Here is a 12,684-nt window from a genome sequence, read left to right on the forward strand (position 1 = left end):
ACATCAGTCAATTAACCATTTCTTTCTCCAACTGCTATGGAGCGTTTAAAATGTGGGTAGAAGGAGATGGAGAAGAAGAGAAACATATGGGAGATGCAATTAGAATAAAAGATGCATATGACACATTTCATGTTTGGTGACTAGTGTTAAAGTTCTAGACCATTTAAGGAAAGGAAAGGGAGCTAAAATTAGTGCATGGCTACTGTGCGTGAGGCTGTTTGGGAAGTCAGCTCAAGTTCTCCCCCTCAATTCACACGTCCAACTCCTGGAGGGGACCATGTGTGATGGGATGTCCAGGTAGAGTGTGAGGGTTGATGGATGCTGGGAAGTAGGCCAAAAAGAGCAGAACCTACTTTTAATCACGATTCTCTCAGCATCCCCAAAAGTATTATGGTTATTCAATGTCCACATTTTATGCATAGTCTTACAAAACAAACTGAATACATGCCAAAAATCATGGATGACTTGCTTGTAGGGTGTGGGATTGAATTTTATCCCAAATCTGCATATTTTCCAGGGGCTCAGCCTCTGTAGAGGCAGTCTGGATGGGTCAAGTCCAGGACCCTAGTCCTGGTGTTCTTCCTGAGTATGGTGCAGAGACCCCTGGTGGCAGAACTGTGGAACTTCACGTCACACATCACACATCATGGCCTGGAGATCAGGGGTGACGGATGTGTATGGGAGTGGCAGCAAACCCTACCGGGAACACCACTCAATGTTCTTGGTGTCCAAAAGGTGCCATATGTTCTGGAAAAACAACACGCATGTGGTTTGGATAAACATCTCTGAAAACTATAGAAAGCATCTGGATTCGCATCTTTACCTACAGATTTTTTTCTCCAACCTGATCGCTTTCCTTTGAGGCAAGGGGCGGTGTCCATGGGGGTGGGGGCCGGGGAGGGGTGGAGAACAGCTCAGCCACACGGCGTTTTCTTGAGAGTACAGTGTTTTCAGCAGTAGGAAAGAAAAGAGACTCCTTCTGGTCCTTCTGGCATTGGGGATAACACGGGCCCTTTCTATGAATGGACCAGGGAAAGCCTTACCTGCTCATTCATGATTGCGGAGAGTTCGCTGAGCATGTCCTTGTAGTGGGACCTCAGTTCCTCCTGGTACTCCAGCTGGTCCTCTTTGATGAGGCGCTCATTCACGTCAAGGGCCTGCCCACACGCGTCTGCAAATTGCCTTTAGTGACAGCAACAAGCAAATTAACAAACAGCCATAAGAAACAGCCACTCAAAATCAGGCTGCTGTTACACTCGGCATTCATGACTCCCTGTCCGAAGGAATTCAGGGACGAGCATCCCAACAAAGAGAAGCTTACCTGAAGATTTCCTTCAAAAGCTTTACTTGGTTGTCAGGGTATTTCTTTGCATTGGTTTCTTCAAGAAAAGCTCGTGCATAGGCCATTGGGCCTGCATTCACCTGTTGGGGAGAAGAGAATGGGCTAAGGCTTCTCCTGAGCTGGTAGCACCCATCATGTGCTCTCCCACCCCGAATTCTCTCACATCACCTTGTAGTCTACTAATTTGTTATCTGTCTTATCTGCTGTCCCCCAGCTAGTCAGTGAACCACTAGGATGCATCTGAACCCCACAAAGCATTGCCATCCTTCCCCAACTTCAGCCCCATGCCCACCATTTTGTGTTTTTAGCATATCCGCATTCTGCTTGATACCTTTGAAAACTAGCCGCTATTTATTTACTTAAGTAAATTTAACTTTGGTGAAATCAAATGCCTGCTGGGCTAGTAACTTTTTTTCCCTATGAACATTCACACAAACACATAACAATTAATAAAAGACATTCCACAGAGGTAGTGGTCTAAGGCATCACCCTGGGAACTGCAGTTTTATTGGGTCTCACTTGTCAGTCTGGCTGAGATTCTGGCCCAAGGAGGGAGGTATTGGATTTCTGTGCGAAGACACAATGGAAGGTTCTATTCAAGCTCACACACATGTGTAGGCTCTCATTAGTGATGGAGTCTGTGTTTTCTTTTTTTATTAAAAAAAATTAAAGTATAGTTGATTTACAACATTGTGTCAATTTCTGCTATAAAGCAAAGTGACCCAGTTATAACAGATGAATAGATAAAGTGGATGTGGTCCATATACACAATGGAATACTACTCAGCCATGAAAAAGAACAAAATAATGCAGCAACATGGATGCAACTAGAGTCTGTGTTTTTTATGGCTTATCGTCTTTGCATGTGACTGTGGGGCTTGGAAGGAATAAGATAAAAGAAGAGGGAAGCCAATCCTCTACTTGAGGCATCCACGATGGCTTTGCCTGCCAGGCATAGCATATGGAGGTTCCCAGGCTTGGGGGTGAATAGGAGCTACAGCTGCTGGCCTACGCCAGAGCCACAGCAACGTCAGATCAGAGTCCTGTCTGCAACCTACATCACAGCTCACGGCAACGCCAGATCCTTAACCCACTGGGCAAGGCCAGGGATTGAACCTGCAGCCTCATGGTTCCTAGTTGGATTTGTTTCCGCTGTGCCACGACAGGAACTCCCCCTGTTCTTTTGCCTTCTGGCTTTTAAAAATTTGTTTTTGTTATTATCATTTTGAGTCAGGCAAGGGGACACAGACAAAAAGTGGGCAGGGAAGAGGAGAGCCAGGTCAGGATCAGGGCCAATGCCACGGAGTTTTCCTTTCATCATAGGCTCCCACATGGCTCTGCAGGGCACTGTTACTGGCCTGCCTTTATTTACCAGTTTAATACTTTGTTCATTAGGGAGGTTTGAAGTTATTTTTGATTTTTGAAAATACTGCATTAAAATATTATTTTATCTTGATTACTGAGTTTTTGGATGCTCCCTTTAATTTTGTGTCTCTCGCCCCACCCTAGTCTCAGCCCTGTCAGGGTATTTAGGCCCAGCGCTTCCTCCTTGCAATCCTCCAGCACAGACCATGTCTGTCTGCCTGTCTGTCTGTCTACCATCAGCTGGCTCTCCCAGATCTCTCTCTGCTTCCACTAACCCTTCTCTCCCGAGTCTCCAGGTCTGGGGAGGGAGCCGGCCCCTCAGTCTTGTTAGCCCTGGTGCCTGCCCTCTTTGGTTTTCCTAAATACCGAGTTATTCTTTTCCAAAGGGCCTCTTTATTACAGTTTCTTCAGTCACCCACTGTGAACAGGCTATTTGCTCCTTCTCAGGACCCTGAGAGTCAGAGAGCTTCTGATGCACATTTTATGAACTGATAATCATTTTAGACAGTTTTGTTTTTGAACAGTTTTATAAGGCTCTTCATGACAGAGAATGAATTATTCATTCAGTAATGCATTGGTTAGCATTTAGAATACAGAACATAGTTTATCCAGAGAAGACGGGACAGGAGGATTGAGGAAGAAGAAATTTTACTTTGGCTAAACTTAAGAAAGGCTTATCTCCAGATGTTTGGCACCAACATGGGTTTACTTTTCCTTTTTTTTCTTTTTAGGGCCACATCTGCGCCATATGGAAGTTCCCAGGTGAGGGGACAAATCAGAGCTGCAGCTGCCGGCCTAGGCCACAGCCACAGCAATGCCAGATGCAAGCTGCATCTACGACCTATGCCGCAGCTTGCAGCAATGCCAGAGCCGTAACCCACTGAGCGAGGCCAGGAATCACACCTGCATCCTCAGGACATTGTGTTGGGTGCTTAACCCACTGAGCCACAACGTGAACGCCCCATGTGCCTTTGCAAGGAAACACCAAATTTTGGAGATTCTGATAAAGACTGTGGATGGCATCGCAAACAGAAAAATATCTGTTATACCCTTTGTAAAAAAAACTTCCCAGGGGTGTTTTGCGCCCAGTTCCCCTGGCCAGGGGCGGTGCTCACCTTCACGCTGACGCTTCCTTGGAGTTTGAGCTGAAGTCTGATCATGTCGACTTCTTCCATCGTGCAAAGCTGGTTAAGCTCCGAAACCTTCTTGGACATCTCATCAATCGCCACTTCAATGGGATTCAGTTCTGTGCTGGACTGGCTGATAACCTGAATCCTCTTCTTCACGTAGGGGAACAAGTGGCTCGCTGCACAAAAGCAACACAGGAGCCTTTCAAGGAGAAGGGTCAGGGAAGAGTCGGGGTTCCCTGAACGTCAGGACGATCCTGGATCTTTTCGTGGCCCACAGAGCATTCCATCCCGCACGTTTTCTGTGTATGTGAGTTATTTCCTCCCACGTGCTATCCTCTCACACCCCTCTCAGTGTTGCCCCAGCTGCTTCCACCTGGCATGCGGTTCCACACTTTCCCGAGCCAACAGGTCCTCATTCCCAAGGCTGGACTAGCCCTTCAGAGTCGCTAAACGCGGAATAGAGGACAGCTGCCACCACAACTTGTACTTCAAGTAAAACCACACAAAACCACAATAAGGAATGCTTAAGGAAGTACCGAAGAGTGCATATTATAATAGCTTTGTTCTGGATTTTTAATTATAAAAGGTCAAGAAAAGTTCAGTGCAGGTGAATGGTCCATGGCTTGGATGTGGTGGCTCTCCATGTAGCTACTTCGTCATCCAGACCTGCTCACCCCTGAAGATGGCTTAGGTCTCAGTTCAGATCTCCTCTCATCTTTCCCCTCTGTCTGCCTTGAGATCCAATCCATTTCATTTCTTTTTTTTAAAAAATACTTATTCTATTTTATTTTTATTTTTTGTCTTTTTGCCTTTTCTAGGGCCACTCCTGCAGCATATGGAGGTTCCCAGGCTAGGGGTTGAATCAGAGCTATAGCCTCCGGCCTACGCCAGAGCCACAGCAACGCTGGATCCTTAACCCACTGAGCAAGGCCAGGGATCGAACCGACAACCTCATGGTTCCTAGTCGGATTCGTTAACCACTGCGCCATGACGGGAACTCCCCCATTTCATTTCTTATGCTGTGCTCACCTGATATTCCTGCGTCACTTGGCTCTTTCTCCTACCAGACAGTGAGTGACTTGAAGGCAAGAAGTACGTGTGTGTGTGTGTGTGTGTGTGTTTTCTTTTTAGGGCTGAATCCATGCCAGATGGAAATTCCCAGGCTAGGAGTTGAATCTGAGCTGCAGCTGCTGGTCTACACCACAGCCACAGCAACACGGGATCTGAGCTGCACCTGTGACCTACACCACAGCTTGTGGCAATGTCAGATCCTTAACCACTGAGCGAGGCCAGGGATCAAACCTGCATCCTCGTGGACACTACGTCAGGTTCCTAATCTGCTGAGCCACAACGGGAACGCCAAGAATCGTGTTTTATTTATTTGAATTGTCAGAACAGTGCCCCACTACTAGAGGCACTGAGCAAATGTTTGTTGACTAAATAAAAGTTAGACCTGCTCACAGAGTAGGTCTAGATAGAAACAGAAGGGACTTTGGGGATCGGTCCCTGCATTCATTTCACAGGTGTGCAACCACAATTCCAGAATGGTTTAGACTCTTGCCCAAAGCACACATTTCTTGCCCTGCAGGATAGGTTCAGGGAGAGAGGAGAAGGCAGCTCAGAGGGCCTGTCCCAAGACACCGTGACCTTCACCATTGGACGATCTAAAGGGAAATGGTGTGTAAAGTGACTGTGACAGGTTCTCTTCTGGTGCACGTGTCAAGAGTCTCTGACTTGAAAGAGGACAGACAAGGGGAAATCTGTGCATCCTGGCAAACCCTTCTAAGTTAGCACATTGTGGGTACTCAGGTGCGAGGCTGGAGTGTCTTGTATTCCCCGCATCCAGCCTAACAGAGGGCCCTGCGTGGGGACCCGCGCTGGGGGCCAGCACCTACTTGTCAGGACCGTCCTCCGCTTGCACTGCTCCTCCACCCCACCGTGCTTCTTGCCCGAGAGCGTGAAGGGCGTCTCGAAGACAAAGCGGTTGATGTTGTGGTGCATTTCGAAATCCGTCTTCCGGTCCTCTAGTTCCTTTTCCTCAAAGAACGGTGTGACATAGGTCACCTGGATGTAGGCATATTTGGGGTCCAAATCCTTGGGGTTTACCTGTTTGAAGACATTATGTGCAGAGAAAGAGCGGTGAGCAGAAGATGCTCCTGAAGGCAAGGTGGGAAGCTCTGTATCCCCTGGGCTCGATGTCCTGAGCTGTCCTTCTCCCTTTGGAGGAAAATGGCCAGTCCTACCCTGTGAGGGCTGAGTGGATGGAAACCACGGGCTGGACTGCGGTCAAGCAGCTGGAAGGTGGCAGAGTTAGCGCTGCAGCCAGCTGGCCATGTAGCTGGTACTCTTACGAACTTAAAACCTGGTGGTGGCATATTATTTAATCTTTTCTTTCTTATCTTTTTAAATTTTCTTTTTATGGCCACACCTGCAGCATATGGAAGTTCCTGGGCTAGAGGTCAAATCTGAGCTGCAGCTACAGTCCTACACCACAGCCATACCAACGTGCTATCTGAGCCACATCTGTAACCTACGCCACAGCTTGTGACAACGCCAGATCCTTAACTCACTGAGCGAGGCCAGGAATCGAACCTGCATCCTCACGGAAACTATGTCTGGTTTCACTGAGCCACAATGGCAACTCCTAATCTTTTACTTTCTTTCTTCTCTGTAATGAGTAGCGTCACTTTCATCTAGAATACAAGTTTCTTGAGAGTAGAAATAGGTCTCTTTGTCCCTCTATGATTCAGCCATATATCTAGCCTGAGACGATTGGCTGTGGGCTTGTAATGTAAAAGGAAGTTCCTGGTCTGTTTAGCAGATTAACTGACTCCCTATCACACGATTGCAGATATTTTTATTTTCAAATTCTTGAATTCTTTCTCTAATCTGCACTGTTATTCTATCTAATTAAAATTTTTTTTAAATTTAATATTTATTTATTTATTTATTTATTTTTGCTTTTTAGGGCTACACCTGCAGCAGATGGAAGTTTCCAGCCTAGAGGTCAAATTGGATCTGCAGCTGCTGGCCTATGCCACACTATAAGAACATGGGATCTGAGGTGCGTCTGTGATCTATACCACAACTCACAGCAACGCCAGTTCCTTAACCCACTGAGCAAGGCCAGGGGTTGAACCCTCATCCTTGTGGATATTAGCCAGGTTCGTAACCTGCTGAGCCACAATGGGAACACTATCTAATTTTTAAGACTAAATCTGCTTTGGTTGAATAAGTTTGACAAATAACTAGGAAGACAGGCTGGGGGTCCTTCCTAAAAAGTCAAGGAAGGACTCGTGCTTTTCTTAGGTAGAAGAGGTGACCCTCAGCCTATTTTCTAATGATTCCTTGAAGGATTTTCAGACTTATTCCAAATTTCTACATCTGTCTGCGCATCCACTGCTTGTCCAGTTCCAGATATTTAAGGAGGGTCGTGAATTTCCTTGTAACGCTGCTAATAATTGCATTGTAGGATGGCTACATTTTTAACCAGACTCAGAGTGACCACCCAGCTGTTCCAAGGCTGATCACCAGCTAAATGGTAGCATGATGGAATGAAGATGCCAGCTGTTCGGAGACCGAATTTGGCATTTTTCTCACCACCAGGAACTCTGTCTCCACTTTCCCTGTAGGAAGGCAACTATGAGAGTGGTTCTGATTCGGTCTCTCTTTATGGGGAAGGGGATCATATTTTTCAGGTTAAGAATGATGAACACATTTGTACCAGCTTCCATCAGATCCAGCAATATAATCTCAAACCCCTCCAAACACTAGCTTTATAAAAGAGGACAAGGAAGAAAAGACCTCTTCGGTGGCCCAAGAGAGGCCAATAAAATTGGGTGCAAACCAGCTTTTCTAGTTCCATCTTCTGCCACACCCTTCTATCCAACCTGTGTTTCAAAGACCTGCCATTCTCTAAATACACCTTCTCCTTGAATTTGCCTGTCACTGCACCTGCTGGCTTCTCAGAATGCCCTTGGCATCCAACAAACACCTTCTCACCCTACAATTCTCCCTTTCAACCTCACCTCTCTGTGAAGCATCGCCAACCAAGAACAAGCTGCTCAGGGAGCCCCCAGCTCCAAGCTTCCCCTGTACGACTTGGAGGTGTGGGCTGTGCCTCCCGTGGTAGGTATTTCACTGAACTCTATTGAACTAGCTCTCTGCATATGTTCTTCTCTTCTTAGCCATGCGAGCTCTGGAAGGAAGAGATGGTGTGTGCACCAGTACCTTGCTCTGGTGCTAGTTCTACTTCTAGGTGCTTCATAGAGAGGTTGGCTAAATGAATGAAAGTGTATTTAGAAGATTCTGAGTAATCTCATCAGAGGATGTAACTATTTGCCTTCTGGAGCCAGGAGGAGGTTAACTGAATGTTGGCAGGTTAATACAATGTGGTGGGCTAATCTGGAACTATCACAGAGGATAGGTTTCAAAATTGGCATGACCCAGGAAGACTCCACGACCGAACAAATGCTTTTCTGCTCTTTCCCCCAAGTCTACCATTGGATCTCATCACTTTAACCCTTTGGTTGCTACTCAAATGCAAACCACTTATGGCAGAGGTAGAGAGTTCAGTACGGTGTTTCTAAGATTACCTAAAAGTTACTCAAATAAACATGTATAAGGTTTTTGACCCCACCTCCAGCCCCCAGCCAAACCACCAATTACTCAACCAATAAGCAAATAACCAAAACACCCAAAACACTCAGAAAGTTTGCATGTTCAGGAAGGGATTTAAAACTTTAATAAACGTAGTTTAGGAGTTCCCGTTGTGGCGCAGTGGTTAACGAATCCGACTAGGAACCATGAGGTTGCGGGTTCGGTCCCTGGCCTTGCTCAGTGGGTTAAGGATCTGGCGTTGCCGGGAGCTGTCATGTAAGTTGCAGACGTGGCTCAGGTTCCACGTTGCTGTGGCTGTGGAGTAGGCCGGCAGCAACAGCTCTGATTAGACCCCTAAGCTGGGAACCTCCATGTGCCACGGGAGTGGCCCTAGAAAAGACAAAAAGACAAAAAAAATGAAAAAAATAAAATAAATAAATAAATGTAGTTTAAAAACAAAAAACTTAAGCCAGTTCTTTGCACTTGCATGAATATTGATGTTCCCCTACCTTATTGGAGTCCTGGATTATCTTCACATTGTCTGCTCCGAATTTATCTGCGTAGAGCTTGAGCAGTCTTTGGGAAATCTCGGAGAGACCAGTCAGCTTGGGTTCTTTATAAATATACTCTTTACCTTCTTCTTCTTCAAAAAAACCCTGTGGAAGACATATAGTGAACTACCTGTTTTATCAGAGAACTCCAACGGCAAATCACCACCAAAACAAAAACCATTCTAAGGATGTATCCAGTCTTGTGGTTGCCGTCCAAGCCACAGATGAGCTCTCTGTAAAATTCAAAAATCAGAGGAAAAAAAAAAGGAAGAAAACAAAATTTCATGTTAGAATCAGTTATGAATGTAAAAACTCCTAGTCGGGCCAAAGAACCTCATGAGATAAATTTATACAGATTTTTCTCTACGAGTAGAAATCACTGGTAATACCTGCTTGCATCTATTTTAGGGGAAGAATGCCCTCATGTGGTAGCCTGGTGTAGAACACCAAGCCTGGAGTACTTTTTGGTATTTTTTGAAGAGCAGCAATATTTTGAAATATCTTTGAAATTATCCCAGGAAACACTATATAGCATGTAAAGGTATCTGAATGGATTGATATGCATCCCACATCATCTCAGGTGAAAAGTTGTAACAGAAATTACATATACGATGCTCCCAAGTACTGATATTTTAAAAATAATTTCACATTAATATGTCATCAGGGGCCTGATGCAACTTGGCTATATGTAATTTCATCATTCAATTTACTTTGCTACTACATCACTTACATTCTTACACAGCTAGACTTTGTAAGATTGAAAATAGCACTGTCACCATGTCATCGTTTCTGAGTCGTAGGCACAAGTAGGTCTTAATTTCTATTAATTTATTTATCTGTTTTGAAATAAGGGGAAGGGAAGATGCCATTGAGGATAACGGAGGCAATCGTTATTATGCCTTTTCATTGAAGGGACACAGGGCATTTTCCCTGGAGAATAGATACGGCATTAGAATACCAGAGTATGTCTGCAGTTAAGAATCCAAGTGCATCTCGTTCCTTTTGACTGCAGAGTTTACCTCAAGTAAATAGCTGGGTGAAGGTACTGGAGGTCACACACACACATAAAATCTTAGCTATACTTTTTGTTTTTTGTTTTACCACTTTTGACGATATAAAAAATACTCATTACATGTCCAAAAAAATGTGTAAAATGTTCTGAAGCTGTTTTTTTCTTTCTTCTTTTCACAGCTAACGTGAGGCAATCTAAGAATAATGATGACAACTCCTATGTATGGTGCTTTATACTTGTAAAGCACTTTCATCCAGGTAAGTTCGACTATCATGAACAGTGTCTTTGTATCATAAGTGGGCTGACACTGAAAGTAGGGCACAAGGCACATTCACCAGTACAGTTCTTATTATGCAGGTAATTGCCTGTTTCCTTGGGTTTCCCTAATTTCTTTTTTTTTTCTTTTTAGGGCTATACCTGCGGGGCATATGGAAAGTCCCAGGTTAGGAGGTGAATCGGAGCCGCAGCTGCTGGCCTACACCACAGGCACAGCAACACTGGGTCTGAGCCACATCTTCGACCTATGCTGCAGCTTGCGGTGTCATCGGATCCTTAACCCACTAAGTGAGGGCAGGGATCGAACCTGCATCCTCATGGATACTACTTGGGGTCTTAACCCACTGAGCCACAAGGGGAACTCCTGGGTTTCCTTAATTGACTTTGAGCTTTTCAAAAGCAGGAAAGGATCTCGTTCAATATTACGCGTCCAGTGTTTAGCAGATGCCTGGTCTTTAGAAGGACCTCACTGTAAATTAGTTGACTGAATAAACAGATGAATGAAATAGTTCTTAGAGGGCATATATCTTAAAAGAACATATTTGTGCCAGATATAAATGGATAAGATTCCATTGCTTTTAATATGGGTGTTTTTATTTAACAATTTTCTTTGAGGAATGTTCAAGACCAACATTTGATTACGAGTACCTTGACCCCAAGCTGCTACAACAGTGATATATTGATGTTAGAAGCATGAAAAGCCTCTCCTTATCATTCTTCTAGACTTTGTAGGGGTGGTGAGGTCTGGCCCCATTCCCACATGACTTCTGGCCTGCTAGGTTTTTTTCTGTTGCTGTCTTTGTGGAGTTTTGTCTGATTCAAGGTCAGAAGTGAGTGGCTAAAATTGACAGACTGATACAGCAGAGAAATAACACTTCTGAGGCTATCAACCAGAATCCCCACAGGGCAATAGCTACAGCAAAATTTACAAATTGCATTTCAATGGCAAAAATGCCTCCAAGTTCCAGGAAAAGATTTTTTCATCGTGGTGTGAAAATTAGCACACAGAGACATTTTCACTGTGAATTTCCATCCCCTGACCCCAGCAAATTTCTGAATCCAGCTTTAGCAGAAAAGGCATGGTGAGAGCAGTATTTTATTCTCATGACTATGAACTTTGTAACCTTGGTCACGACCTGATTTTCTTTCACTCTTACTCCTTGGCCTGGAGGATGGAAAACAGTGCAGATTTAGACTTAGGAGACTCTAAGGACAGTGCCGGGGATACAACAGGCCATTGGTGCTGATTAGCTATGATGAGGAGAATGATGTGCTGACCATAAGAAAGAAAAAAGTTGTCAGTAAAATAATATGAGCTCTAGCTAATATGCAGGGTAACAGCCTAATTAAGTTTTGAGTGCTTAAAAATACATACCTTCACGTTCTCTTGCTTGGGAACTATGCTTTTCCTTATTGTAAAAAGTCTGATGCTCATTTTGATTTTTGGTAAGTGATTGATTAGAAATAATCTGTGATTAGAATTAATTAATTCATGAATTAATAGAACATGGAGATACAAACCTCTTGAGACTATTTTATAAAATGAGTAGACGGGAGCTGGTGTAGCAGAATGTAGTATTTAATTGCTGTCTGCCAAGGATTGTGTAAGCTTTTGGAGCCAGAGAAATGGCAGCTGTGAAAATGGCTGGGATGTGAGTTTACCTTTTACCCAGGGAACCCATCAAAGCAAAGCCCAGCGAGGCACAGGACACGACCTTAAGGAAGTGTAATGCTCTGCCCGTGAAATATGCAACTTATAAATGGGCCATAAAGTGACAAAAACCTGGGGGCAGCTTCTCTTTTGCTTTAGCCCCAAGGTGATGAGCAGACTGCATTTCAAGGCAACAGGAAATGTGAACTCTGCATTTCCCTAGCTAGCTCAATTTTTAAAAATGTCATTTTTACAAGACAACAAATACCCTGAGCTGTCATAGTTAGGAAACAAGCACACATCCTAGTTAACCAAGGACTTTGAGTCAGTAGAGTTAACACGCATGGATTATGACACTTCAAGGCAACAAGTTACGATAAAAAAAATTCAATAAACTGACAACTCAAGTCACGGACACCTTCTTAGCTGTTTTGTGGCAGGTACTTCAGAATCTTGCAGGGCCCCTGGACCACTATTAAGATTTCAAAGGGTCAATGCCCTGTGATTACAGTCCACTGATTCAAATTTCCAAAGGAATGCATTCAGAGAGGAATCTGGTGTATAAAAGAGGGGTCATAAAAATCACAAAAGGCTAAATGTTAAGAAGAATAAATCTTCAAGGATGCAGAGTAATGGTTCCATATAAATATGAACCCAGTTATTTGTGCATATGTTTATATATCAGTGAATTTCATAGAGGAGAGGGGCCAGAAAGGTGTGCCACATTCCAACGTGGCAGGGATGGTTGTATATACTTAC

General features: G+C 44.3%; 1 protein-coding gene across 50 annotated transcripts in view; it reads right to left on the minus strand.

Annotated features, from left to right (window-relative positions):
• The window catches only part of DOCK10 (dedicator of cytokinesis 10), a 276,098-nt gene that overhangs the window by 4,305 nt on the left and 259,109 nt on the right, over window positions 1-12,684 (minus strand). For all 50 annotated transcript variants that reach the window (XR_014830527.1, XR_014830528.1, XR_014830525.1 and 47 more), the window contains 5 exons: window positions 8,945-9,091; window positions 5,732-5,942; window positions 3,822-4,012; window positions 1,322-1,422; window positions 1,044-1,182 (listed from right to left, as the gene is read on the minus strand). Coding sequence is in view for 38 of the 50 variants with exons in the window: in XM_085001312.1 (XP_084857438.1) it covers window positions 1,044-1,182; window positions 1,322-1,422; window positions 3,822-4,012; window positions 5,732-5,942; window positions 8,945-9,091 (789 nt within the window). In the remaining 12 variants the exon portion in view is untranslated. The remainder of the gene's footprint in view (window positions 1-1,043; window positions 1,183-1,321; window positions 1,423-3,821; window positions 4,013-5,731; window positions 5,943-8,944; window positions 9,092-12,684) is intronic.

This window comes from Sus scrofa, chromosome 15 (genome assembly GCF_054392235.1).
Source record: "Sus scrofa isolate SSC_HxYL_T2T_F1_AM1 chromosome 15, Sscrofa_HxYL_maternal_Yorkshire_Landrace_v2.0, whole genome shotgun sequence".
Classification (NCBI taxonomy): domain Eukaryota; kingdom Metazoa; phylum Chordata; class Mammalia; order Artiodactyla; family Suidae; genus Sus; species Sus scrofa.